Source organism: Musca autumnalis, unplaced genomic scaffold (assembly GCF_047663935.1).
Source record: "Musca autumnalis isolate F117 unplaced genomic scaffold, ASM4766393v1 scaffold_1, whole genome shotgun sequence".
In the NCBI taxonomy this organism is placed as follows: domain Eukaryota; kingdom Metazoa; phylum Arthropoda; class Insecta; order Diptera; family Muscidae; genus Musca; species Musca autumnalis.
In genome coordinates, this window is record NW_027411644.1 from 11808421 (window position 1) to 11831539 (window position 23119).

A 23119-nucleotide genomic window follows, 5' to 3' on the forward strand; every position below is an offset into this window, starting at 1 on the left:
GTTTAGTTTTTCAAAAGTTTACATCCAAAATTGCAATGTAATCACCACCGCTGCAACGCAAAAGATTACTTCCTCCGTTCTCCGCAACTGATATTCTTTCATCTTACAAAAGGTTTTTTCAAGTATCTTCCCATCACTAGTTCAGATTTCAACATGGACTCCAAATGCACTCTTTTAAGTATTTTTATTTCGTAAATTACTTTTATTTTATAATTTTGTTATTTTATAACAACATTTTGGTAATTTATACTCTTTTGTTTAGTGACGGAAATATGTAGGGATCTACAACCCGGCTTGCTTTAGGGATCTCTAAGAACAAAATGTAACGAACGGGGAGGAGAGACTTTTTATGGAAAATACCATTTATGCTTAAATTTATTTTTAATTGTTTCTTTCCAAAAGTAGTTTCTTCTTTATTTTCAGATTCTTGTTCCTTTTCGTTTCGGACTTTTTTTTTTTCAAATTCCAAGAAGCGAGATTTGATTGATTTCATTCTATGTCAGATTTAGAACAGACAAGGGAACTTTTAAAATAAAATGTGTGCAGCCCGATTCTATTTTTAGCTCGATGGTTGGGACTTCATATAATACCAATTGTTTAGAGGTTTTAGTTGTTTGATATGCAGGAAATGTAAGACAACATCACGACGACAGTTCTAACAACTTTGGTCTGTTCCAGAAACTGCAAGAATCTACTTATTTTTACTACGATAACAATTTTTCCTTTATGTTATCGGAAAAAAATAATAAAAATTAGTAGATTTTTGCAGTACTGGAACATACCAAAATGAAAATAAACAGGTGTGTAAATAAAAACACAAACATCATCTCTATTGGATCGATGGAATGGGTACAAATGCTGATGAAAAGATCGGATCTTTCACGACTTCCTTTGCATTGGTTCAAATCCTAATGAAAAGATCGGATCTTTCACGACTTCCTTTGAACCAATGCAAAAGATGACATGAAATCACGTCATCGCAAAGAACCCCTTCCGTCAAATTTTGTGGGTACAAATGTTTCAAATTTTGACAGTTGTATAAAGGAAAAGTTGCTGAAAAAATTGTTTCAGCAACATTTAGTAAGTAAAAAGACACACCTATTAACAACAAAATTAACAACCTTTGTATTCTGAAAACAAATTTCAACAACTTTTGTTAAAAATCTCGTTTTTAAAACAACACAAAAATAGTAGTTGTTAAAAAATCGACAAAAATGTTCAACATTGGATTTGCCTTTGGTTTGTGTGTATGTTTTGTTTATGAATACATTCAAAATTGAAAGCATTTGAATGTTTATAGACAATTTCAATTTCAATTTATTTTCATAAATGGGAACCTAGCCCATAGGGCCAAGAGCGGTTCCAAAAGCTACAAAACATACACTACTCCAAAAGCTTAAAACTAACAATACATTACAATTAATAGTCTTAAAATTCATTAACAGGATGTAATTAAAGAAAATATGAAGATCTGTTTAGTAAATCAGCTAAGCAATATTAAAAATAAGGAACAATAACAATCATAACAAAAATTTGTACTAGTCGAAAAATTATTAATCTTCAAAATCACTCCGATTGAAATATTCAAATAACTTCCTTTTATAACAGATTAAGGAGCCACTGAATGTCTTAAGATCTTGCGGTAAACCATTGAACACAGAACATTTTTACAGAATAGCACAATCGTTAAGCATGGCATACACTATCAAATTGGCTTGTCCATCCGATCAGCTCCTTCTGTACGTGTGTGCTTGATAAGTGTGTAGCAAAGCATTCAATCAGCCTTCAAACTGCAAGCGAAATCTTCAAATTTTCCTCTAAAAAACGAATGAACTTAAACTTTTTTATTTCTTCCCAAACACAATGTTTTCTTTTTTCAAAATTTCTTTTTGACAATTTTGAAAATAAACCATATTCATCGGATTGATTGGGTTTCATTTTGAAAATCAAAACTATTCCCAGTCAGCATTTTTTGAAAATTTTAATCAAATTCGAGTCTTTTTTGATCCGACTGCACGATTAAAAAGCTAGAATATGAGCTCATTTTCTGATCATAAATGACTCCTTTGTCGGTAGGAAAACATAACCTCAGGCGACTCTTCTAAACAAATCACAAATGAGTCTTTTTCGAGTCGTATTTCAATCATTTATTGGTGTTTTGTTGATTAATTTCGGACCCTTTTTCGAGTATTTTTAGAGTCATGTTTATAATCATTTATGAGTCTTTAGGGAGTCATTTATGAGTATTTTTGTTAGACGAAATAAATTAAAAAAATTTTCTTTTTATTCTTCTTTGTTTCTTTCCTTTGTTTTATAGTCTTTTCTGCTTTGTTATGTCTTTTAATTATCCTTTATGTTGCTTGGTGGTTAGTATACTGCTTCTTCATTTCACTTGGCAAAACCTGTTGTGTTTGTCTGTACCTTTAATATTATACGTTACATTTATATCAAAATTTTGTAGAAAGTGTATATGAGAATTTTATTTTTTTATTTACAACCAAATAAAAATAAAACAAAGCAATCAGTTTTTAATCACCTAACTGTTCAAAATATGATCAGAGTATACATAATTATAATCACTTTTCAAACACCTGTATGACCCTTTTTTGATTAAGCATTTTTCAATCTTCCAGATGATCAAAATGTGACAATAAATAACAAAAAAATGGTCATATTTTAAACACCTGAATGATTTATTTGTGATTCATACACATTTGTTGTTGTATTTTTAATTAAACTCTTTTTAATCATTACAGGGAGTCACTTTCGAGTCCCTTTCTGATCATACAAGCGACTTAATCAATTTTTGATCACCAATAGGACTCTAAAAAGACTCCTCAATGTGATTTTTGGAAAAACAGTCTTCCAAATGCTAGATGGGTTTTGATTTTCCTCAATCCATAAAATACACACATACATTCTCATATTTTGAAAAATGTACACATACTACTACAAATGTTGACATCAAAATTTGATAGTGTATGGGGCGCTTTACTGCAAACAATTTTTAGTGTCGGCAACGTTGTCGATTGTCGGATTGTTAAAAAGCTACAGAATAGGCCTACTGGTCTATTTAAAAAAATCACGATTGTATTGGTCATACAAAAATTTTACTTAAAAAATCCATGATTATTTTTAGGAAGCATTTCAAAAATATTCAACAAATCCACAATTATTGGTTAGGAAGTCCTTCAAAAATATTATTATAAAAAATAAACAAGAATTGGTCTACAAATATGTACCTCAAAAATATGCTTTCAAAAATCCACGATTATTGGTCTACTGGTCCCTCAAACATATTCTTTAAGAAATCCATGATAATTGGCCAACAGGTCCCTCAAAAATATTCTTTAAAATATCCACGATTATTGGTCAAGAAGTCTTTCAGAAATATTCTTTGAAAAATTCACGATTATTGATCTACATGCCCTTCAAAATATTCTTAAAAATTCACGATAATTGGTCAAGAAGTCTTTCAAAAATATTCTTTAACAAATTTATGATTATTGGCCAAGATGTCGCTCAAAACTATTCATTTAAAAATCCACGATTATTGGTCCAGACAGAAGTCACTCAAAATGAGTTTTTAAAAAGCCATGAATATGGGTCAAGAGGTCGCTCAAAAATATTGTTTAAAAAAATCAACGATTATTAGTAGAGTTGGGCAATCTAGTTCCTAGTTCCTTGTACTAGTTCCAAAGCGTATGAGTAACATCATGAAATATAACGTGTGATAGTAAGTATACGCAGTTTGTTCAAAGAAAAAATGTGGGCCATTGGAACTGCGAAAGGAACTAGATAGTTCCAAATAGTTCCTTTGGCACAACTCTAATTATTAGGCTACATGTTCTCACCTGTCATTTAGCTGTTTGTTATTCCCGCTTGTTTTATCGGCTGCAATCATCACAACTGATAAGCATGGGTTGAACACGCTTCTTCTTCGATTGTTTGAACCTTTCCATCTTTCAATTTGAGCGAAGTCACGGCCTGTTATTCAAAGTTCTCAAGGTGTTTGTAGCCAAAGTGAGCTTACGCAAGTGCTGCTTTACCCGATCAGCTTCCTTTTAGATAGAATAATGGATTTCTGACATGTGGGTTGGGATTTACATTCTATTAGCGAAAAACTGGTGGCACATCGTTGATGATGCATTGTCAACCTCTATCTGTATGTTGCCGGATGAGTCCATGCTACTTTCGGAACAATCAGGGTGACTCAAAAAAGGATTTTTTCTAATTTTGAAAATCAAAATTTATTTTTGAAAATAAAATGCAACAGGCGGCCAGAAAAAAAAAACACATCAATAAAAAGGCTGACTTCCGTATCGTCAGTTGCTTGGCAAATGACTGCAAATGTGTGAAGTATTATCAGGGCTATGATAAATTATTCCCTCGGAATTTTCCGCACAGAAAATAATTTTGAAAAGTGAAATTGAAACGTTGAAAACTGCTAGAATTACTTAATTGTAGAATATTCTCGCCGAATCGAACAAAATATTCCCTTTTTGGACATAAATTTGGATATTAAAAATTGTGAAATTGGGGAAAGTGAAAGTGAAATACGCATTTTTAATGCAGGTAAAAAGCAAACATGCATCATTTGTATGCATTAAGCTGCATTTTCGAGGAACAATGCATGAGTGTGCAACTGAAATATTTTGACGAAGTTTAAACAACACAAAGCAAATGACGAGATACGGAAGTCAACTAAAATGTTCATTCCTTTTCCTCCTCAAATTGAACCTAGAATAGGCGCCTCAATAGGACTTGAGCAATTCCTAGCACTATCAAAAAATTACATATCCTTTTGTTATACCCTCAGCATTTATGCTAATGCTATACGGGCAAAATGTGCCTCATCGTCCAAGTATGTTTGGACGAAATGTGTTTCAGACAATTTGGAGTCGATTGAGCAATGTCCGTCCGTCTGTCTGGCTGGCTGGCTGGAGCGCACGATAACTCTCGAATGAATCAACCGATTCGGTCCAAAATTTGGCTTTCGTAATATTTTGAACAAACTTAGTTTAAGTTCGAAGATGGGCTATATCGGTCCACTCCTTCCGGTACCTCCCACACAAAATTTCGGATAAGTTCAGATTAGGACCTACTCTCGAATCGCTTTGATTCATCAGGGGCAAGTCCATACTTCCTGAGAAAATAACCTGAAAGATGTAAAAAGCCCCTATGGCACCGTGTGTAGTGGTTGCAACGCAACCAACCGGATCTGCCGATTCGTTCCAAAATTTGGCCTTCGTAATATTTTGTCCAAACATAGTATAAATTCGAAGATAAACCATATCGGTCCTTTTGTTGTTTTGTTTTTGGCCAAATATTTTTGTTATTTATTAATTTTGTTCAGCTTATTGACCTCTTCGTATTTTAGCAAATAAAACAAACGATTTTATTGCTTTCTTCCCGACGTTTCGACACTTTTTTGGCGACGTCCTCAGGGGAATTCGTCTATTCAAATAAAATTTTACAATTTTCATCAGTACAAAAACACAGAATTATAAGGCAAATTAACAACTTACAATATAGGGTTTAAGAAGCGCTACATTAATTATATTAAGAATAAAACATAAAAAACATAACACAACTTAAAGCTAATATCACATTTGTTTATTGCACTTGATTAAGTTATTGCAACTCCATAACTTGAACTAATATTGTTGGTGTCTTCTTTCAAATTCATTGTTCTCTTTAGGTTCTGCTGTATTCTTAAGCTCTCAATAAGTAATCTCTTTTTCTCATTCCTCTCTTTGTCCAAAATTCTGACATTATCAAAGTTTGGAGTGTGGCCTGTGCTTAGTGAATGTTGTGCAAGGGCAGTTGTTGCTTTTTGTTTTTCAATGTCTCCTTTATGTTCCCCCATTCTTATGTTAAGCGCTCTTTTTGTTGTCCCTATGTATATTCTATTACAGCTTTCATCTTTGTTACCTTTGCATTCAATCTGATACACAACATTGTTTTGTTGTTGTTTGTCTATAGGTGCTTTGGTGTTGGTGAATATAGTCTGTAATGTTGTGTTAGGTCCACCCCTTCCGGTACCTCCCCCACAAAAGTTCAAAAATGCTCGGAAAAATTGTGCGCACGATAGCTTTTGAAGGGAGTGACCGATTTGGTCCATACTTTACTCATCCTAATATATATACCAGGTATAGGTCACTTTAAGACTCGCTCTCGAATATCTTTGATTTTTATTGAAGCAACTTGCATTAGGTACCTCAATTACGACGGTAAAAGTTTTTCCAGGGGCAAATTCATACTTCTTGAGAAAACAGTCCGAAAGGCGTAAAAAAACCCCTATGACACCATATGTAGTGGATGGAGAGCGATAACTCTCGAACTGATCAACCGATTTGGTCAAAAATTTGCCTTGGTCACATTTCCATTCCTTTAAGTACCTCCTCCGCAAAACTTTTGAACTTTAATCCTAATCCACATTTTTGACGGCAAGTTCAAATGTCTAAAAAATTCTGAAAACACCCTAAAAAATTCGAATCTGTCCGACATGAAAGTTTCCATTCACATAGGCTGAGGGTATATCTCTGTCGCAAAGCCGACTGATACTTTTTTACTTGTTTTCACTAATTCTCTTTAATTCTGAGAATCAGAAAAAAGTTTTCTCAACGTTTTTTCAATAAACATGCATCCAATTCAAAATATTATAATTAAAAAAACGGAGAATGTTAATCGATTTCTATGATCAATGTCTCACTTTCCGTTTTGAATTAGTAAAATAAAAAACAGTAAAATATTATTTTATAGTGGTTTTGTTTGTTTGAGCTTTTTCAATAAATTGAGTAAACGATATTTTAGTCAAAGATTCATTCATTTCTGCTATAGGAAACATGGTCGAAAAGTCATTACCCTAGTACATAACTTCTTTAGCCGTAACACCGAACGCACCGAACGTTTAAAAATACCACTAGTGGCCGCTTCACTAATCGGAGCGTTAAAATGGTTAACTCATAACACATAAAATCACTATCTAAACAGCATTGGAAAAGAATGGAGGGTATACCTTTTTTGTGATATCATTTATTGCCATACGTTTAGATAACCTTATTCTCTGCCTGCATACATTCTTCTCTTTGTACACTTTATAGAAAAGAAAATCTATACGAAGTTGGTATAAACAATCGGGAGTGCGCCATTCATGTTAACATTTTCGTCAATGACAAAATTTATGCAATTACAAACCAAGACCCCCATTGTCACATTGCATCGGCAATGACTTCTGCAATTATGCATTGTTTATGGAAGAAGAGAAATGACATGCAAAGAAAATAAAATTAAGAAATGAGTAAAGCTTACGTTTTGGCCAATTCAATGGTCAATGCTTGAAACTGAAAATCAAAATACATACTGGGTGACGAGTATGTGGGTACGTTTTAATGACTAATCGAAAGTATTTAAATGGGCAGTAAATATGAATTACTATAAGCCATATTATACACCATTTCCATTGTTAAGGGGTGACACGCACTTGAAAATGTCAGACAATCGAAAACAAATTATTGACTTATTTTAATATGTGGTAAAATTTTCAAGTCGATTGAAACAGAAATTGACTGAGATATACGTTTTGGAAAGGAAAAAATCGTTGTGATTTATATGTGGCATAGAATTTTAAAACATGTTTTTCGCGAAATGACATTTTGAAAACGGTGCCAAATTTTTTTTTTGGGTGATTGTCATATATTTTTGTGAACTTATCAAGGACATCAAAAACTATCGGTCGATTTTATTTTTATTTATTTTTTTGTCCCTTTTCTGATAAAAAACGTCAGTTTTTAAGGCCAAAAATTGCAATTTCTACTAAAATATACGATGATCGGTTCATTAATTTTCGAGCCAGAATTGGCACCGCAAAACGCTTTAATAAAAACAGAAAGTAGATTAGGATATACTCTTTCCGATGGAAAAAAAAATCTACTAAAAATGTCTTTTAGTTTTCTTGAAAAAAATTCATGAAAAATGGCTTTTATTGGGCTTTACAAGTGGGGGTCACCCCTTAAGGGGTGCCAGTTCGGATAGGCAAAAACTGAGGTATAGAAGTTGTGGTGTCTCATAGAATTTTTTAACACTCAGATTTGCAATTACAAGATTTTAAACTCCTAGTAATTTCTGGGAAATTTTTTCTCATAGGTCCCTTAAGTAATCGGCTGAAAAGGGGTGTTATATGTACCTTTTCAGCTGATTATTTAGAGCTTTTCGGTAAGCTCCCATCCAAGTTACTACAGGCTCTGGATTTTACGGGGGCAGAAGAGACCTTTCAAATTTAACGCATTTTTATAACCCTCAGCATTTATGCTAACGAGGGTATATACACTTTCATACGGGCAAAATGTGCCTCATTTGGCTTTCGTAATATTTTGCCCAAACTTAGTTTAAGTTCGATGGGCTATATCGCTCCACTCCTTCCGGTACCTCCCCCACAAAAGTTCGAAATGTTCGGAAAATTTGTACGTACGATAACTCTTGAAGGAAGTAACCGATTTGGTCCATACTTTGCAAATCGTGAAATGACTACCAGACTTAGATGAGGTTCCAATATGGACTCAATCGGTCCACTCGTTCGGGTACCTCCCACACAAAATTTGGGATAAGTTCAGTTTAGGAACTGCTCTCGAACCGCTTTGATTTTTGTTGTAGCAACTTGTATTCACTGCCCCCCATACGACGGTACAAGTTTCATCAAGGGCAAGTCCATACTTCCTGAGAAAATAGACTGAAGGGTGCAAAAAAACCTCTGACACCGTGTGTAGTGGTTGCAGCGCAAGATAACTCTCGAACGTATCTGCCGATTCGGTCCAAAATTTGGCCTTCGTAATATTTTGCCCAAACTTAGTTTAAGTTCGATGGGCTATATCGGTCCACTCCTTCATGTACCTCCCCCACAAAAGTTCAAAAATGTTCGAAAAAATTGTGCGCGCGATAACTCTTGAAGGGAGTGACCGATGTAATTCATACTTTGCACATCCCAATATATCACGTTCAAATATGGGTTATATTTGTCTACTCCTTCTGGTACCTCCCACACAAAATTTCGGATAAGTTCACTTTAAGATCAGCTCTCGAATCGTTATGATGTTTGCTAAAGCCATTTGCATTGTCTACCTCCATTACGATGGTAAACGTTTTTTTCAGGGGCAAGTCCATATTTCTTGGGAAAACAGTCCGAAAGGTGTAAAAAACCCTATGCCACGATAACTCTCGAACTGTTCAACCGATTTGGTCCAACATTTGGTCTTCGTCATATTTTATTCAAACTTAGTTTCATGGGGCAATACCGGACCGCAATTTGCGGTACTTCTCCCCCAATAAAATAGCACTAAAATGATAGGACGATATCACTTGAATTGGTCAACCAATTTGGTCCAAACTTTGGTTCTCCATATATTTTTCAAAATTTAGTTTAACTTCTAAAATGTCCCATATCGGTCCTCCTTAAGGGTACCTCCCCCACAAAAGTTCAACATTTGTGTCTAAGTGCAGTTAATTCTTAATCCACATTTTTGTCGGCAATTTCAAATGTTCAAAAAGGGTCCACAAAATTCTGAAGAGGCACTAAATACGATCTGCCCGTAGATGAAAGTTGCACTTCACATTGGCTGAGGGTATATCGGCCTTTTTGTAGAAAATTTACTTATGTTGAAACTGAGGTATGGGGTATTGTAACTCGCGAATTGTTTTAATATACCATAACTTTTGAACGCATTTAGGTAAAATAAACTGTTTTAGCACGATTCACCGATGGATTTCTTAAAATTATAATTTGAGTGGAAGCTGTGGTCATATTAATGTAAAAAAAGAGGAAAAAATCGTTGAAGGAAACGTGTTTTTTTAACTCAATTTTCAATTAGTGGCTTTACAATACAATGTAGAGTATAATGTTCAAAGAAGAAGTTAAAGAATACACTTCAGAGATGAAGTTTCTAATGTATGATTTTTTAATATAACCACCGCATCAATCTCAAACGGATGCTGACATTTTGAAGACTGAAAAATTTGGTTTTTTGAATTTTTGCTCTAATCGGAACGCGCACCTGTACTCGTTTAAAAACTGATTATGAGATTGTAGTACTCGCGATTACGCATTTTTTGATGTATAACTCGGGCGCGTAGCCTTCAAAGGTTCACAACAATCTCAGCTTAAAGTCGAAATTTTTGTGCGTAATTTTTTTTAAAAAACCAGTTTTTTTGGATTCAAAACTTACAAATGCCTTTCGATTTCAGTGGAAACCCGCGTGAATTTAGTTTTTTTAAGTTCTGAATGTAACAAGCCTTTGCGCGTCTAAATCCATCCACTAGATCGGCGGATATGATACCCCTCAAATTTCGAAAATATGCAAAAAATATTTTTGAAAATATCGCGTATTTAGACGCGTTTTAGATGTGTTATTCCTACTTAGATAAATAGAGCGAAACGCATATTTAAAATGTGCGAAAACAGATATTGAAAAACGTTCGCGAATCCGGAGATATAATAAATTTTTTCTAAAAACTGAGTGCGATGCTACATCCACGGTTCTTGATGGATCGCATTGAGATGACATAGGATGATGTATTTTTTAATGGTGTTCATTGAAATCGGATGCGCATAAAATGCAAATGTACTTCGTGGAAATTATGGGCATTTTACTGTTTTTTGCACCCTAACATGCAACTGATGCTACATCGTGGTCGTCAAATGGAATTTCACAAAGTGTATATCAAATAAGAGGGATTGATTCGCTGTTTTGGAAAATCGGATGCGCATCTTGTGATTTCCACTATTACGCGGTTTCTATGCGTTTCAAATGTTGTAATATTCAATATAACATTATTTTAAGGTTATGCCACAATTGGAATTCCTTGTGATTTAATATAATGTTCTAAAAATATTCGCCAATAGGAAAACTATAAGTGAAAAAGTTGTTGCAACGGAATATCTTCATTATTGCGTGAAATTTGGACGAAAATGACGAAGGACTCAATCAGTTTTTCTTCAACATTTCCTATAAAACCATAAAAAAGTAAAATTAGAATAACATAATTTTTATTTTTTTCGTCACATTTTCATTGTATTTTTGCAAATAACACGAATACTATAGCTCCAAACTTCACGACTTAGGTTTCATTTTATTCCTCACAATGTCCGGATGCTGCTATAATTGTTTTTTATATATTTTTTTGTAAGTATAAGCGCTATTGTTTCAATAATATGTTTGTAAATACGTGAAATTATTTAACAAATTTAATTTTTCGCGAATCCATTGAAACTTTTTGAATTTTTTTTTTTTGCATATTCTCAAAGGGTGCGAATTCAGTTAACGACAATTGGATATAAGAGCTTACTATATTAAGCCGCGATTTTTTTTAGAATTTTTTCTAATTAGCATAATTAAAACGGTCATATCTTTTGCGCGCAACAATCAAAGTTGGTAACGAAAACAGATTTGGAATGACGATTTTTTTCTTAATCTATGTACCAAAAATCATAGATGTAGTATCAAAATTTTTTTTTGATTTTTTTGAAATGGAAAAGATGATTTTAGAAATTTTTGTCGATATATCTGTCGGCAAAGCCGACTGACGCTTATGTACTTGTTAATTTTTAATTACGTATATTAATAATTTTTCGTCTATCCAACAAACCCTGCCAAAAATACTGTCAAACATAAAATGTATTTTTATCAGCAATTCCCTCCTTATCTGTTTTTGTTTATATGGCTGCGGCGGGTTGCCCTAGTCATTTTGCGGTAACATAACACTGACGTATTTAGGTTTTGGCACAAATCGCTAAATAGTGAAATGAAAACGGCATATGTACCTAGGTTTATCCACCTTTTGTTTTTCGTTTTCTTCTTCTTTGCTATTGTCTTGTCTTATGTTCAATTTGCTTTCAGTGCGCTTCAATGATTGTTCATAATTTAATTACTTTTTTGCTTACCAAAAACAGCAACAACAACAAACCATATTAATGGTCTTTGTGTGCGGGCTTTTGTTGTTCCCGCTTCCTGTGCCAGAGTAGGCAAGCGAGTCATCTCTCCTCGCCATGGCTTGCATTTGCTTGATCCACAGTGAATGTCAGTCGTATCATTCATTGACTACAACTAATTATTAATTAAAGAAATTAAACTCCCACCCCAAAAGCTGAGCGACAGAATCTTCTTTCATGCATTCTTTAAAACTGTAGTCAAGTCAATAAAAACAAACCAAAAAGAACAACAAAACATGTTAAAATAATTTCAAATAGACAAGAAATCGTCATCATAATATTTACTACAAGAGAGCGAGAGAAAGCTTCTAGGAAGATAGTCATTTTTGGGGCTAGAGGAGCTTCACTGCTCTATGTGTGGACTTGCTCAAACAAAACAGCAACAACAACGAGCACGATCGATTAAAAAGCAGAGCCACCAAGCAGGCCATCTGTGGTTTTGTGTGTTTTCATTCTTTCTGTTTTTGAGTTTTGTAATTATGGCTATTGTTTATTGACGTCCAGCCATTCAGTTAGTCAGTCGGTCGTCGATCATTTTTTGAAATTTTGCTCAACATATTGAAAAATTTCAGTTGACGTTATTTCGTCGTTGCATTTTGTGTGGCGATCGTCGTCGTTGCCGCAGTTGAATATTTTGTTTTTACCAAAAAAAAAAAAAAAAAAAACGTTCAAATTGTTTGTTGAAAACCAATTGAAACGCGCCGGTTTTCTCGGATTATGTGTAATTTGCTTGTTCATCAATACATTTAAAGATTTTTTAATTCAATAATTAATATTCTAGCGTTCGATGATGGTCCTTCATTCACCTTGAATTGAATGTTTGCACACATTTTGTCAATATGTTTTCAATTTCACTTGTCTCAAAATATTGACAACAGCTGAGGGTGTAAATAGTGCAGTGCAATTTGGTTTAATGAAGTCTCAACCGCCCAAAATTAAATTGAATTTAAAGTGTTTCGATTTATAGTGTTTTCACTCTAATTAAAACTATAATTTTGCTGTCTCATCAAAAAACTTCAACCATGGGAAATTCTGGTGGAAAACAAAAATCCAACGATGAAAAGGTAGGGCAATAACATTCATTTTAATTTAATTTACATTTGTACTTGCGGTTATTGTTGTAAAAATAAACTAATGAGTTGCACATTTCGATTTGTAGTGATTTTGTTTTTTATTTTTTCTTTTGTAGTAAATGAGTAAATAACCGATCTTAATTTATCAACGGTATAATGATCGAAAACGAAACGCCCTACATTACAGAACCATTTGAAATGTTTTTGTCATCGAAATTTGGCAACATTTTGTGCATTTGTCTCTCTTTAGCTGTTATGGAACAGAGATTAAACACAACATTAAGAATTTTAGCATCGTTTATCACAAAAACAATTTGAAAATGATTTCTTTTTATACCCTCAGCTTTTAGGCTAATGAGGATATGTACACTTTGATACGATGAAATTGTGTCTCATCCAAATAATGGTTTTAGATCCCATGTATGTTTGGACGAAATCAGTTGCAGACAATTTGGAGTCGATCTATCTGGCTGGCTAGAGCGCACGATAACGCTCGAATGGATCAGGATTCGGTCCAAAATATAATATATAATTGTTCCACAAACATCCCAGAAGGGACAAGAGAGACTTCACTCATAGCAAGGAGTTCATCCCGATACATATTAGCTTAATGATAAGGGACCTACTGTTTGTCGCCGAGTCTAAACGGCGCGTCTAAGACACCACTTATAGAGAAGTTTTACTCAGGAAATGTCGCCAACATTACTGAGAGGCAGTTTTGCCACCGTTGAAGAGTGTTTGATGCTGCCTGGCCGGGAATCGAACCCACGACCTTATGTGTGCAAGGCGGGTGTGCATACCATTACCCATTACAGAACATTTGTTCCATAGGCCGAACTAAGACAAGATCTCCATTCCTCTCTATTTGTTGCTTCGCACTCTGGAATACCGCGCCTTTTCATCTCATCATCCACTTGTTTGCGCCATCTATTCCTTGGCCTGCCAATTCTGCGTGCACCGCCAAGCGGTCCGTATTTATACGCCTTTTTAGCGGGTTCATCATCGCTCATTCTTATGATATGGCCTAGCCCACGCAATCGCTGCATCTCGATACGTTTAACTATATTCATGTCCTTGTAGGGTAAGTGCACCAGTAGTCGGCACTTTAAGGATTCTCGTATCTTCAACCGTATGTCATTCCGAGTCTAAATATCCAATTAAATTAAATTTAAGTTGTTATGATTCGTTATTTTGTGTAGTTTTAGATTATATAAACAATTTTTTTGATTATTTCCGTTCAACATGCAAAAAATACAATTTTTGTGAAATACTGCTTTTTCACCAGTAGTCGGCACCATTCCCCAATAGTCGGCATGATATGATTCAGTAGTCGGCATGTTATATTTAAATAAAGAAAAAATGCATACTTTACATTTTTTCTTAAATATTTGAAAGAACTATAGCTTAAGCATTAGTTATTTATACATTTCTAGATTATTTGTATACATTTCTATTGATTTTACTTCAAAAAGTAAGGAAATTTAAACATATTGTTTAAATAAATTAGTTCGTACCAGTAGTCGGCATCTATTACCCAGTTGTCGGCACCCCACAACGTACGTACTTCAAATCATGGCTAATATTGCTTAAAATCGCTAAGGTTCCTTTCAAATTGAAACTATTTTTTTTTATTAATTAGCCTTTAAAGTATTTCTTTAGTCTTTTTTTTATAATTTTTAGCTATAAGTAATCGATAAAAATCAATGTTTATAACCCCATGCCGACTTCAGGCAAATTTTATATTTTTTGTCCCTAAAGTCGGCATCAGCAAAAATTGCACAATTATAAATATTTTTTAAAAATTTCTTTTTCTGAAGTGTTCTTTTAACTGTTCTCTACCTATATAACAAAAATGTTGTGGAAAATTTTTTCATTTTAAAATAATTACAGAGCTTATTAGGGTAACATCTCCACAATTTTTTTCTTAAGAAGCATGAATTTTCGGTTGTTGTGAAAAACCCTCACTGACAAGAACTTAAATTTCGATATAATAATTGGTCCTAGCTCAATGAAATTTTATATAAAGTTAGCTGACAATATTGTTGAAGAATTTTTAAGATTATTTTCCTATTTTGTTTTCTTAATTTTTAGTTATTTGAGTTCAAATTCAAAAGGTGCCGACATTAGGTGCACTTACCCTATAGCTTATATAGCTCGTGGTTCATACGACGTCGATATTCACCGTCAACGCAAATCGGCCCGTAGATCTTTCGAAGAATTTTCCTCTCAAACACACCAAGCACTGCCTTATCTGCTTGCGCAAGTACCCATGCTTCGGAGCCATACATTAGCACGGGTAGTATCAGCGTTTTATATAGTGTTATTTTTGTTTGACGAGATGTGGCTGTGGACCAAATTCAGGCATTGCATGGAATACCTTTGATCGGAGGGGACTGTCGAATGCTGCTTTATAATCGACAAAAAGGTGATATGTGTCGATCTGCATCTCTAGGGTCTTCTCCAGGATTTGCCGCAGGGAAAATATCTGGTCAATGGTGGACTTCCCAGGACTAAAGCCACATTGGTATGGTCCAATTATTTCGTTGATCATTGGCTTTCGTCGTTCGCACAATATCCCTGACACTATCTTATAGGCATTAGGGAGAAGACTTATGCTCCTATAGTTGGAGCATACAGTCTTGTCTCCTCTCTTGTGGACGGGACATAGGATGCTCAGGTTCCAATCGTCGGGTACGCGTTCTTCCTGCCAGATGGTGCTAACTAGCTGACGCATACACTTATCAGCTCGTCGCCTCCGGTTTTAAACAGCTCGGCTGGTAAGCCATCGGCTCCTGCTGCGTTATTATTCTTTAGCCGGTTTATTGCTGTTTTTACCTCATCTTGGCCGGGCGCTATACATTCTATACCATCTTCTGGAATTGGATCTGTGGTCACGGCGCTCTTGAATCAAATTTAAATGGAAGGTGCTTACACCTGGGAATTTTTTCCGGATTCTGAAACTACAATGTTCATGGATGAGAAAAATCAAAAAACTAAAAAAATCGCCGGAGCGCTTTTTAAATAAATCGCGATTCAAGTTGACATTTTTAGGGTTTGTTTAGCTTTTTTCGATTTTGCTTAGAAACCGCAAGTCGTATCAAAATGGGAATAAAGGAAATGTTGTAGCTATCAAAATTCTCTACAAGATTGACCATAATGATATTTTCATAGGTTTTACAACTTTTGAGATATAGAAGTTGAAATTGAGACAATTCAAATTCAATTCAATTCTGTATCGTCTCCTTATAAAACAATGTCATGACTGCAATTTCCCAACTTAGACTTATATATCTAAAAAAATGGTACAACCTAGGAAAAATTAGATAAGCCAGTCTTGTAGAGAATTTTCACAGCTTTAAGATTTTCTCAGGTCACATATCGATAAGACTTGCCCTATTCAAGCAAAACCGCGAAACCCTAACAGAAAAACCTAAAATTGTAAACTGAGCTTCTTTATATCAAAAATGGTACAGCCTGAGAACAAATCATAAACGTCAATCCTGTAGAGAATTTTCACAGCTACAACATTTTCTTTAGCTCCATTTCGATTGGACTTGCGGTTTCTAAACAAAATCGCGAAAACCTAAAAAAACACCTAAAAATGTGAATTTTGACCGCGATTTATTTAAAAATCCCTACAGCGATTTTTTCTTGTTTTTGGATTTTTCTCATATATGAACACTGCTGTTTTAGAATTCACAAAAACTTTTCCTTGTGTAAGCGGTTTTCATCAAAAGTTAGTTAAGGCGCACCCTTCATGACATTGTTTTGTAAGGGGGCGATACAGTCAGTGCATTGTCCCAATTTGAACTTCTATAACTCAAAAATGGTAAAAACTACGAAAGTATCATAAAGGTCGATCTTGTAGAGAATTTTCATAGCTACAGCATTTTCTTTAGTCCCATTTTGATAGGACTTGCGGTTTCTAAACAAAATCGTGAAAACCTAAACAACCCCTAAAAATGTCAACTTGAATCGCGATTTATTTAAAAAGCGCTCCGGCGATTTTTTTTGTTTTTGGATTTTTCTCATCTATGAACATTGTAGTTTCAGAATCCGCAAAAACTTCCAAGGTGTAAGCACCTTCTATTTAAAATTGTTTCAAGAGCACCGTGGGCATTTATATATGTATGTGATTTCTTATTATCGGCCCCATCGGCTTAAAATACAAGTGAATGCAGTCGATTTTTTCTATAACGAACTTCCCTGTAAGGAAGACTTCTTTAAAACGATGTTGTTTTTAAGACACAAGAGGAAATTCTCACACAATATAATCGTTATAAAGAAGTTCGAATCTAAATAAAATGAACGTAAGATAAAAATTAACATTTTAAAAGCTTTTAAAGTGTTCCATCCAATAACTTTTTGGAAAAACTTGATTTGAGATTGCTGTTATTGAGTTGTTCGGGAGTTGTTTTCTTATTGGATTGTTGGTATATACTCGTATGTATGTTGTTCTCATATTAATATCGCATTTGTTTCTATCCACCAGCTATTTCTACCCACTCTAATATCAATACAAAAAATCATGTGTGTGTGAATGTTTATTCACATGTCGCAGATGATGATACATCTACAATTGAATTGCCTTTGCATCCAACAAGGAATTATAAACAACAATGCCACAACAAACATATCTGAACCAAGAAAAGCAAAGAGAAAGAAAGAAGCAATTCTCGCCAATCCATACGCAGTCTTTGTCTGTTAACACACTGGGACACTCAGTCATGCACTCACTCATTCAAACCAAAAGGGGAGGAAATTGTTTACTTCCTACGGAAAGTCACAGAAAGTTCACAAGACGAAAAATAGGGAATAAAAACAATACGCAACAAAACGGTGCAGAAAAGAAAACAAAAAAATAAATGAAATTACTACCGAAAAATCATAAAACTTACGACAATGTTTTCAAAATGGTGTTGCAATTTGGAGTGAGTTGTATTTAGAATTTCACAAATTCAAAAAATTTTACCTGCAAATATTTACCATGGATCTTGAGGCCTACTATTTAAATTTTATACTGCCTGGAACCCTACCGAAAATATATGGGGAACAGTCAGCATGTACCAGCTGTCGACAGTTTTGTATTTAAGCTCAAATAACTTTAAATTACTGTAACAAAAATCGGAATAGGAAATTATATTAAAAATATTCAACAATATTTTCAACTTTATTTGTGTAAAATTTCGTAGAGCTAAAATTATTTATGCCAATAACTTGCATTCTCTTCGTTTTTTTATTTTTATTTCTTCAATACCCATCCTCTAATGCGGCATTTTCACATTAACCAAGACACCAATAGAACAACACCCTTTTCCCCTACAATTATATTTGCACTTTTGTGCTCCATAAACTGCTAACAACTAGGAAAAATGCCAGCTCCATAAGACATCACACGACTGAATGCGCAAAAAAAGTTCGAGTGTCGAACAATGTTTTCCACAAAAGAAAATAATGGTCTATTTTTAGGCTGTTATTTGATTTTTCTTTCTGTGAATGTTTTCCTCATTCTGCTTCACTCCAGACGTGTGGTATATTGTTGTTGTTAGTGGTCATAAAAACCAACATGTGTTGCTTTTAGGGGTAAATCATTTCTTCCCAAGTTTATTTCAATGCACTCTCGCATTCTCTTTCGTCCAATATCAATAACATTAATTCATTCACAAAAGGGGGCGAGGGAGGTCGTCGTCTACCATCTCCTGCAAATGTGACCCCAAATATAATGAATTTGTCTTTAATTTTAAATGTGTCTGTACCGTGTGTCGGTGGGTGTGTGAGCTCTTGTTGTTGTGAGGAAACTGTTGGGGGGAGTGTGTACGGATACTCGTTACTTAAAGGAAAATAAATTTAATTAACAACTGAAAGTAGTGTTGTTTTACTCTGGGATGGAATTTAATCTGGCTTATTGTTCGTTCGATAAACCTAATTAGTTCCGAGCACCAAAATGGAGATGATTGTAACTCAATCTGCTGATTGATAATAGCTTAGACAAGTTATAACATCTATCTTCAGCCAATTAATGTCTGTTTCAATAAGTAACAAGTAAAAAAAGTATCAGTTAGTTGTGCCGGCAGAGATATACCCTGAGCCTCGGACCTAAAGAAAAGAAGCAAACGAAATACTTTTTAACGTCTTTAGGGGTTTTTTGAGTTTTTGGGACAATTTCTCAGGAATTATATAATTGCCCCGAAAAAATACCATATGCAAAGTTATAACGAATTCGGTAACTATCTTAGAGACAAGTTTGAATATTTTTCCATTCGCGGACCAAACTGGAACGGCAGAGCTTACCACAGACCGACCTATCGTGTCATATGTGGTCAAAACAACGTTTCTTTATCTGCACCCCAAGTGCTGCCGTCTAAGGACTTGAAGACTTTGTTCCTACATCTCAGCTTGTCGCAGGTAGCTGTGGCATGCGCAGACGACATGAACATGCTGTCAAATGTGACCCCAAGTAGGTAGTTTGTGGTCGGAATTCTTCTACTATCGACCATGGCATTCAACTCTGTAATCACCGTTTCAAGCTTGGCCGGAGGGTTGTTTGCTCGATGTCCTCAAACAGCGTGGAGTGCTTAAAAGTATCAAAGGCTTTTGATAAGTCAAGCGCCCATCATCACTGTTCTGTCACACGTTATGTGCAGCGCTGTTGTTGTTGTAACAGTGTTTGTATGTTCGTTCTTCTGTTCAATCTGGCTCTGGGTCTATCTCCAGTTCCAGGAAAGTGGCTGCTTCGATGGGATGTGACCACAGATCCAATGGAGTTAGATGAGTAGGTTTGGCTGGGCAGTTGAAAAGGTGTTTTGTGTCGTGCGGGCCCATGCCACATACTGGGCAGATGTCTTGCACGGCGCGGTCGATTTCCGCCCAATAAGAATTTAGGCGACTCACACGGTAACATCCAAGCAGGTACTGCAACGAAAGCATGTCATTGTGTTGCTTTACTGGAAGAATCTTTGCCTCCTCATGTAGATGGTCCACTGAAGATTTGAGGAGGCACCCTATTGCTGTTCTCAGGGCGGCATTCTGGCAAGTTTGAATCTTTTTCCAATTCCTATCACATAATCTCGAGGACCAGACTGGCGCCGTATAGCTTACCACAGACCGACCTATCGCGTTATATGTGGTCAACAAGGTTTCTTTATCTGCACCCCAAGTGCTGCCGGCTAGGGACTTGAGGACCTTGTTCCTACTTTTCAGTTTGTCGCAGATAGCTGTGGCGTGAAAGTAGTGTCGAATGTGACCCCTAAAATTTTGGGGTAGTTTGTGGTCGAAATTCTGCTACCGTCTACCACGACATTCAATTCTCTTCCAAACTGCGCTGTCCATGTGGTCAACAGAGTGGCTGTTGATTTTGTGGCGGTAATTTGCATATTCCTCGAATGGAAAAAGGTGGTAAGATCGGTTAAATAGTTGTTCAGTCTCTCACAGATGTCATCATCATCCGCATACGTTACGATCTCGATGCCGTCTGGTGGGGGCGGAATACAGGAGAGGTAGAGGTTAAACAGTTCCGGAGATATCACCCCACCTTGGGGGACTCCCTGTTTCACTTTACGGGGTTTGTACTTCTTATTCCTGAATTCCACGTACGACTGGCGTCCACACATATAGTTGACTATCCAACGTTTCAAGCTTGGCCGGAGGGTTGTCTGCTCAATGTCCTCAAACAGCGTGGAGTGCCTGACTGTATCAAAGGCATTTGATAAGTCAAGCGCCACCATCACTGTTCTATCTCACGGCGGTCTCTGGTTGAGTCCTTGACAAATATGTGTGGTAATGGCGTGCAGCGTTGTTGTCGTGTTGTGCTGCTTACGGAATCCATGCTGATGATCGGCAACTTGATAGCTATTTCTGATACTGGGGAGGACTAAGGCCTCAAGGGTCTTTGCTATGGGCGAAAAAGCGAAATCGGCCTGTACGATTCACTTTTGCTGGCATCCTTGCCGGGCTTCCGTAGCAGGACCACCCTGCCCATTTTCCAGACTTCGAGAACAATGAGGGTGGATAGCGACAAGTTGAGAACTTTAGTGAGATACTCCACTCCCGGCTCATCCAGCTGCTTCAGCATTATAATGGAGATTCCATCAGGGACCAACGTTTTGGATGATTTAGCGTTCCTGATGGCATTGGCAACATCATCCATTGTGGTGGTTCCTCCTCGGCAGGAAGAGATCTGATGCGACGTAATACTCTTCTCTTCGCCCTGTCACTCTCCGGGTGCTCGACAAACTGTCGATTGAAATAACTTGCGCACCTCTTCGGGTCAGTCAACGTGACGTCGCCAAACGTGACTGAGGTCCTATCTTCCCTTCTTCCAGTTGCAACTCTTCAGATGATTTAACCACTTGTTCCGCTTGTGCTCGCCGACCAGCCTGTTAACTTCCAGTGTCAGCTCCCTGACTCTGGGGTCATTGGGGTTGGTTCGGCGAAGCTCATCACGCTTATTTGCTAATACCGACGCCTCTGCTGGGAAGTTTGGTCTTACTTCGGGTATTCGACCAGCAGGGATATGGCGAGCGGCTGCAGCAGTGATGATGTCTCGGAACGTCCTTTCCGCTACCCGAACATCAGAAGGATTGGGCAGTTCTCTGAAGCGGTGATTGGTGAACTCTCTGAAAACCGGTCAATCAGCTTTCTTATGGTTGAAGAATGTGCGGCGTTCAGAGGTAATGAAATCGGGTGGTCTGCTAATGGAGACAATTTATTTATTTATTTATTTCTTCAATTCATTTTTAATACTAAAGCCTCCAAGGCCAATAAATAGTATTAACAAAAATTTTTACAACCTAAGTAGAAACTTATAATAATTAAGAGCAAATCTCAATAAAAACAGTAATAAATGGCTCCCCAACCAAAACTACAAAAATCATAAGGAATGGAAGACCATAACAAGCAACAATAAGCAAGTTACAAAACTGTCGACAGTAGTATGTCCAAAACCAATCTCCATAAATCAAACATAGTCAAAAAACACAGCAATTAACTAAAATGCAAGTATCTCTATGAGATATTGCATGCCAGCATCATAACAGTAAGTAAAGACTACAAACTACAGGAAATCGATATGATAACGGGATCATAATGTGTGATTATTATTAGGATTCCGAAAATGGTGCAAAAGTTTTAACCTAAAAGCATTATTAGATTGAGAAAATACCTTCAATTCAATAGGTAGATAGTTCCACAATCTAGCAACGCGTATGACAAATGAGTTTTCAAAGGTAGCATTGTTTATCCTAGGTATAGTTATCTGCGTATTCCTCCTAAAAATAGAAAAACTAAACATATTAGCTAAAAAAGCAGGCACACCCTCCTTAATAATCTTATGAAAAGAACACACAATTCTAAGAGAAACATATTGCTCAAAACTAGATCCCAGAAAACTCACGACATAATCAGAGATATGTTCACGAGTTCTAATACCATAGGTAAAACGAACAATAGAATTAACTATCCGCTTATATCTTAAAAAAATTGCATTAATCGTACCAGACACAAGTTCTAATCCATAATTAACTTGAGGCATCAGAAGAGCATAGGCCATACGTCTTTTAACCCATGACGGAAGAAATAAATTAGTCGAGTAAAGTCTACGAATCACAGAAAACACTTTTCTTTGAATTGAATCAACATGCATTTCAAATGAAAGTTTGTTGTCTACCAAAACACCCAATATTTTATGGCAGTTTACAAAACTAATTAGATTACCATCTAGATAAATATTTGGATTATAATCACGACAGCCGAAGTTAATAGCTTTTGTTTTGGAGGGATTGAAAGTCAAAAAGTTGTCTGTAGACCATTGTTTAAAACGTGTAAGACAGTTATTTATTTCACTTTCAAAAGTAACAGGACTTGCATAAGAGTCCGAAAATACAAGAAACACATCATCAGCAAATAAAAGTGGGGTACAGTCGACACCACGACAACACTCCGTGAGGCTATTAACATATAGGATAAAAAGTACCGGCCCCAATACAGAGCCCTGTGGTACACCACACGTAAGTAAAGTAGTTTCTGAAGAGTTGCCTTTATAAACAACAAACTGAGACCTGCCAGA

The 23119-nt window shown here is 35.8% G+C and overlaps 1 protein-coding gene across 23 annotated transcripts in view; it reads left to right on the plus strand.

Annotated features, from left to right (window-relative positions):
- tacc (transforming acidic coiled-coil protein) overlaps nucleotides 1–23119 on the plus strand; it is a 141379-nt gene that overhangs the window by 4202 nt on the left and 114058 nt on the right. For 5 of the 23 annotated variants that reach the window (XM_073966168.1, XM_073966186.1, XM_073966268.1 and 2 more), the window contains exons 1-2: nucleotides 12435–12704; nucleotides 12765–13047. The exons of 6 other annotated variants lie outside the window; for them this stretch is intronic. In XM_073966168.1, the coding sequence (XP_073822269.1) occupies nucleotides 13006–13047 (42 nt within the window). In that variant the 5' untranslated portion in view covers nucleotides 12435–12704; nucleotides 12765–13005. Of the gene's footprint in view, nucleotides 1–12352; nucleotides 13048–23119 lie in introns of those variants that run through there. 12 more of the 23 variants (XM_073966173.1, XM_073966274.1, XM_073966280.1 and 9 more) reach the window with 9 other exon arrangements.